Source organism: Haemaphysalis longicornis, unplaced genomic scaffold (genome assembly GCF_048455015.1).
Source record: "Haemaphysalis longicornis isolate Haplotype H1 unplaced genomic scaffold, Haemaphysalis longicornis Haplotype H1 scaffold_1, whole genome shotgun sequence".
Classification (NCBI taxonomy): Eukaryota; Metazoa; Arthropoda; class Arachnida; order Ixodida; family Ixodidae; genus Haemaphysalis; species Haemaphysalis longicornis.
Window position 1 is genome coordinate 128053346 of NW_027526203.1, and position 7165 is coordinate 128060510.

The 7165-nt window shown below is 52.5% G+C and overlaps 1 protein-coding gene across 1 annotated transcript; it reads left to right on the forward strand.

The window, feature by feature from the left end:
- The first annotated feature begins 728 nt into the window (after window positions 1-728).
- Window positions 729-4564, forward strand: LOC144150664 (DNA-directed RNA polymerase III subunit RPC1-like). The gene is made up of 4 exons (XM_077682176.1): window positions 729-738; window positions 850-930; window positions 3594-3893; window positions 3966-4564. Exons 1-4 carry the CDS (start codon window positions 729-731, stop codon window positions 4562-4564), a joined length of 990 nt encoding a protein of 329 aa, XP_077538302.1.
- The last annotated feature ends 2601 nt before the right edge of the window (window positions 4565-7165 follow it).

Genomic DNA, 7165 nt, shown 5'->3' on the forward strand with positions numbered 1-7165 from the left:
CAGTATATGGGCCACCACCACCACCACGTGGCGGTGCTTTGTTTCGTTTCTTCTTCACCTTCTTGTTTTAAATGCAGAGCATTTCAGTAACTCACGATGTCACCCGCGTTGACGTCCCTAGTCGTAGTCCGAACCCCTCTCCCTACACTATATAAAAAAAATACTATCTGGCGCCTGGTTTCGATCCGTCGACCCTGCGGGCGGAACGCAATGCACATGGTGCTCTACCCACTGCGCCACAAAGCCGACACAGAATGGGAGGCTACGAACGTGCCTTATATCTTTGACTCATTCAAACTACGTCAAGAAGCTGCTGATACAACGCATTCACTACCACCAACTCCCCAAACACTAAACGTTAACGCAATACACCCACCCCCTATGCGACGCATTTACTCGAGTCCCCCTCGCGGGGAGATGGGCCCAATTTTTTAATTGCATTCGTGGCTTCCTCATCGCCGTATAACTAGTTACAACTTTTATAACATACTCCACGCCCTTATAGCGCTTCTCCCCACAGCGAGCTTACGGGCCGTGTAGCATCCCGTGGCCCGAGGCGTTTCCGCTACTCAGCTCAACCGGCTGTTTTCGGGGAGCGATGACAGAACAGGACCGAAGGAGGAAGAAGCAGAATGGTCGCACTTGGGCACGTGGGGTTTTAATCATATATAACTTCCATTTTGCGGCCTCTCTCTTTCCAGAGATAAGCTAGTCTTTTGAGGACCCTGATGAATGACAGTAAGGTACTTAGCCCTGGCCAATCGCCTCTTGTGGGTACGTGCTTAAAACTTTAAGGGTATCGTCATCATCATAATTATAATCATCATCATCATAATCTCTTCCGCGCAGGCATCTCGAGCCACACCACTGGCACCCACCCCCACGAGCAGCTGCAGCCGAGCCCTCCGCCGCCGCCATCGACCCCGCCCGGTAAGTACCCTCTCTTCTGCCCCGCGTAGGCAGCCTTTGCCGAGCCTACGGCAACTCGTAACGGTGGAAACCTCGACTGCTTTGTGTGAATCGACCCGGCGGGATGGAGTCTAGCCTGCTCTTCGACCCATATCCTTGTCACCGGTCCTGGTGGGAGACGGTATAGGGAACCTGCGCTGGAGCTTTGACTGACAGGTGGCGCCGCCCTAGTGGGAGCGCCATTTTATTTTTGGTAGTACCTTCAGCAGACGCTCCAAACAAATCGCTGCTAACGCGAGCGGCAGCGGCGGGGGTCACGACGTTCCCCGCCGAAAGCCTCGTAAATTAAGGTATTGCTGTGTCTACCAGTACCACAATCGGGAAAGATTTGATGCGAATATTATGTTATACCCCTCTCCGTCGAAACCATACGAGGTCGAGCGGTGATAGCGCTGGATTCAGGCGGTCCGACGGGCAAGGTAGGCAGTCGGACTTCCGTTGCAGCGAATCTTGACGTTGCGAACTTTTGCGCGGCTAAGCGTGAGGAACAACGAGTTTACGAATATTTATTCCACAGGCCAGACTGCAGACCAGGGCGGCCCACATTGAACACCAGGATATGCAGTGCACTTTTGGAGGACAACGCGAGGGGTAAAGGGGTGGCTATATGCGGCGGCGAGCGACGCAAAAACCGCAACTCATTGGGTACAGCCAGGGAGCTTATACAACCTCATTGGGTACAGAGCAGGTACTGTGCGCGACAGCGACAGACGAAAAAATTTATACTCAGGCCGCCATGGTCGACTACAGTGGCAGGCGACGGGCCTGTTAACGGACGACCTACCGAAGCGAGAACGAAGCCATGGCTGCCCGTTACGGGGATCCTCACTTTACTCGCACGGTAAATCCACGATGATGATCATGACTGGCGCATAGCCAGCGGGAGATAACAGGGCCGTCGCTGCCGCTCGCTTTTTGCGGGCCGGCAGCGGCCCACAAGCGATTGGCAGTGACTATCGATGACGACGGCGGTCATTGGCGGCCGTGTATTTATTTTTTTTTTCGCTTGTCGCTTTCGCCCACACTATTTGTTTGACCGGAGGCATTCTCCCCTGGCAAACACGGCACAAAATGTGTTAAAACAGCACATGCGCAACCCGCGCGCAGGCCGATACACGCGCGGATCGTCTGCTGAAAGCCCCGGTGAATTGAAGACTCCAATTAGGGCTTGGAACTAAGTCCTTTGAACGATAAAGTTTGTTCTCTCTCTTGCTTGCATTGTGCGCCATTCTTCTTTGATCGTTCATTACACACAAAACTCATGATTTACGTACTGCGCCAAAAAAAGCCTGGACCAGTGCGTCCAACAGCCAAATGAACGGAGTCGGGAGCCAGAGGGAAAGGGAAAAAGGGAAGGTCACCCTTCTTCGCAAGGTCCTACTAACACAGCACACACAGCACTGTTTATCCCATCAGCTAACTAAACTTTCGCTGGTGATAGTGAGCCACAATGTCTTTCGGTAGATACAAAAGGTCCTTTAGCTATTATGTAAGAGCCCGACCGTAGTGGTAGTACTGGTGGTGGTTCGTTTTCTAAAGGAAAAGGGAAAACAAATGAACTGGGGATATAATTGAAGTCATTAGCGGAGTTACCTGCATCCAACCCACTCCGAGGGTGGGAATATAATAAAATAGAGTATGGCAGGAAGTAATCATTAGAAAGGAGAGAAGAGGTTAGAGGGGAAGAGTTCCACAGTGGCCGATCCCTCCACACACAACACGCCTCAAACACTGCTGAATGGCCTCATGTTGCGTCCGGGAGACGGGAAGTCCCTTCAGGTATGAGGTAGCGTAGAGGCGAGCTTGCCGTGACGAGAATCGACGTCTGCGGTGGTTTCAACCACTTCGGAGTTCGCTGGATTGGACTGTTGCCGACAGACGGGTATTGGTGAGCGGGATTTGCATTCGTCGGCCCATACCCACAGGGAGGAATATCGGGCAAATTTAAATCCAGAGTGACGGCCCCCGTGGACAACGGGGAGCAATCAGAAGTCTCCCCGAAGAAAAGGACCGTGAAAAACAGGTCCGCGCAGCTTCAAGGTGACGACCGAACTTCTGGGCCCGTCATACGCAGCTCTATGTCTCTATTGATTTTATTTTCTTCCCGCAAAGTAGTAATGGCTCGAGTGATAAGCAAAACTTGGCGAAAAGGCGACGCAATTTAAACGTGTTATTATATTGTGATTCGAAAGCCCATTTGGAGACGTTCGGGAGGGTATAAATACGGCGCTTTATTTAAAATCTTCATCTGCCGCAGGCTGAGCGCCCGTTGCGAAAGTATCCTTCACGCAGCTGGCGCACATAGTGTAAAATGGCGTGATAAAACGGGGTCGGGTGGAGGAATGCTTCGGGCAGAACCAGGATTTGCCGAAGAATAGAAAGACCTATGCTCACAGGAGTGAAATGCCTTACTTGCATGTCACCGCCGTAAGACAGGAACATAGATTACAGGGGAAAAAAAAGGGCAAGTGCCACATAGCTGCTAGAGCATTTCCAGCCTTGCACCGTGAACGTACAGCCGTTGATTTTCACACGAAGGACGATGAAGACACAGCGACACTCCCGTCTTCTTGCCTAGGACATGTTAATGCGCTATGATTTAATATTACTGCTGCTTCTTACAGCACCAGTCTCCGAGATGGCGAAGGAAGAGTTCCGCGAGGGCGACACCACGTCAATGAAGGTCCACCGAATCCGAGTCGGCGTGCTCATCCCGGAGAACGTGAAGAAGCTCAGCCACGTGCTGTGCGTCAGTGAGAAGGGCTACGAACCGGGAGGCAGCGTGGCACTCAGGCACGGCGTTCTGGACACCCGCATGGGCGCCAACTCCGCGCCCGCCCGCTTCGATACGTGCGGCCTGGACTGGAACGAGTGCACGAGCCACTTCGGTCGACTGGAGCTGGAGCTGCCCGTGCTCCACACCGGCTAGTTCGAGGCCGTCCACAGCATCCTGCCCACCGTGTGCAAGCAGTGCGGCCGTGTCTTGCTGCCGCCAGGGCAGAGAGCCCGCTGCCTGGACATCCTGCGCAGCCCGGTGCTCACGGTGATGAACAAGAAGGCGCTGCACAAGAGGATCACCGACATCTGCCGTAGCCAGGCCAACGGCGTGCACTGCGGCGCCGTCAACGGCGACGTCAGAAAGTGCGGGTTTTTCAAGTTCCAGTACGACCGAAAGGCCGTCCCCAACAACGGCGTCCCGGACGATGAACTGTTCGAAGAGTACGACGAGGCGCGTATCTACAACACTGATCTCGAATGCGGCCTGGAGAAACTGACTGGGAACGTCTTGAACACAGTCACCGTTCTCGAGCAGTTTTGTCGGATTCCCGAGGAAGACGTGCAGCTGTTGGGGATGGAGCGTGGGCACGGACGTTCCGATCGCCTGCTGCTGACCAGCGTTCCCGTGTTACCCCTCTCCGTGTGGCCTTCAGTCTTCGACGTATCGGAGCGGAGGATAGCCGAGGGTGACCTCACCCAGATGCTGTCCGAGATAATTAAAAGAAACTGGGAGTTCAGGCGGGAGCTGGAGCAGAACCGACCGTGGCCAATCATCATGCTCCGCTGGGAAGAGCTGCAGGCGAGCTGCGGACTGTAACTGAACGAGCTGCCCAGCCTTCTAGTCAGCATGCAGCCCAGGCCCGTGCAGGGTCTCTTCCAGCGTCTGAAAGGAAAGGGCCGCTTCCGGGGAAACCTGTCCGGAAAGAAGGTCGACTTCACGAGCCACTCGGTCATCTCGCCGGACCCGAACCTGCGCATTGGCCAGCGCGTGCTCTCCATGCCCCGCGCAAGGAAAGAGGGCGTGATGTTGATCTGCAGAGTTACTGCTGCTGTATCCTAGCAATTGTGATGATGATTTTAAATGCAGAGCATTTCAGAAACTCACGATGTCACCCGCGTTGTCCCGTCGTAGTCCGCACCGTCGTTGTCCGCACCGCTCCCCTACACTATATAAAAGAAAATACTATCCGGCGCCTGGTTTCGATCCCTCGACCCTGCGGGCGGAACGCAATGTACATGGTGCTCTACCCACTGCGCCACAAAGCCGACACAGAATGGGACGCTACGAACGCGCCTTACATCGTTGACTCATTCAAATTACTGCTGACGAGCGCTCTCTCGTCAGCAGTTGCCACAAGTGCAACAACATTAACGTATAACGCAAACTACTTAACGTCGTGCTCCCCCGGAAATGCTCTGCACTTGATCGTGCCCCTCGCGAGGGGGATGTTTTTTGTTATCTTGATGATGTCTGTGAGTGGGTGTTCGAGATGTGTGCGTGTATAGTTACCTTAATTACGCCCTTTGCCATATCGGGTTGAACCGGCGCCTGGTTCTGTTGGAGTACGAGCCGATTGCGCAGCGGGGTGTCCTCCATCCTCCCTTGCAGGTCAGCATTCCCGAGCACGCGGCCAAGGTCCTGACGTACCCTGAGCGAGTGATTCCGTACAACCTGAAGCGGCAGCGGCAGCTGGTGCTTAACGGCAGAAACGCGCACCCGGGAGCCAACTTCCTGACGAAGCTGGGCAGCGAATCCAAGAAGTGCCTGCGCTACGGCAACCGGCTCCAGCTGGCGCGCTTCCTCCAGCAGGGCGACATCGTCGAGCGGCACCTGTGCCGCGGCGACGTGGTCCTCTTGAACCGGCAGCCGTCCCCGCACAAGCTCGGTGTCATGGCCCACTTCGCCAAGGTGTCGGACCCGCCCCGCTTGTTAAAGGGACGGACAACCAATTTTTTTCGCGTATATGTTCTCTAGCTCATATGAAAGCCAACGTTTCATATAGCCCGGTAACCTCAAGCAATTTATAAACAAATTGGGGAAATAATTTTAATTTGGCAGCAAACTTTCTGAAATCGGAAGGGTGGCGGTTCGTAGTTGTGTCCGTGTCATGTGACCTGCAAACCTAGCAGCCTCTATAACTGCTGAAACGTTTATTCCGCCATTGAAGACCTTTTACCAGAAGTATTTGTATAAGTTTAATTTGCATATGTATTTATAAACATTTTTTTTAATTTTAAGACACGCCTCCCGCCGCAGCTGGCATGCTGTCAGTGTGGCTAACTGAGCCTCCATGCCCAGAATCAACGGCAGCGTTCAGTAAACAGACCCAGTAAAGGAGCTTTGGCGATTCTGCCTGAGTCAGGGGCGTTTGTTCTGCAGAAATATTCGATTTCAGTTTCGAAATACGCCAACGGCAGCTTAAAAACAATGACACGCCCGGGGAGGATCGAAATTCCGACCTCCACAACGTGAAAGCAGATTCTACCTGTTGTCCATCCTAACAGATGGTGCCTTCGTGTAAAATAAACTTGTGAATTAAAAAAAACACACAAAGGAATAAGAAAGCCTGCGATTCACACATTTTTTAGTTGGGGGCAAGTTTTTAAATATCGCTTTCATTTCGCATACAGAAAAAAGTATGTTGCCGCGCTACTGTATGTCATGGTTGCCAGCATTATTTTTGTGAAGACACATACAGCTCGTAGATCTAAAAATTTCGATTTAAAAGTCCTAGGGTGTTATCAGCAAGGCCGTTTCTCTTTAAGGTGCTTTAAGGGATGCCCTTTCATTTGGGATAGAGAATATATACTCCACAAAAATCGGTTGTCCGTCCCTTTAATATACTTTATACTTGTGCGCTGCTCACCTCTCGCAAAAATACTCCGTGCGAATGATTTTATTTGAACATATCTTAACGATGGCACTGCACCCAACCAAGGGGGAAATCGGCTGCATCATTGAAAGGAGTACTCACATGAAATTTCATATCTGTGAAATATATATCTCCCAAGAAGTTATAATCATGACGTTCATATAAGATAGTTTAAATCAATTTTCATCATTGCATGCACGAGAAAGCTTACAACGAATCCTGCTTCGAAATCAGCATTTACATAACGCTTTGAGCGCCTTGCCCCCCAATGCCTACGTCAGGGCTTCCGTGACGTAGCCTAGGCGCTGGATGCTGTTGGCTCGCGCTGCAGCGCCTTGTGCATCACGTCACAGTTTGGAGGCTGACGTCATACTGCCCGGGACCGCGCGTACCGACCGGCCGTGGTGCGACGAGAGTGGTGACGTCAAGCGCACCCTCCTGACATGGTGGCGGCCTCGGTGTTCGTTTCGTCGAAACCGAAACTGACATGAATAAACGAGGCTGTAAATAATTGTTCCCACGGAGATCGACCACCTAACGTGCGC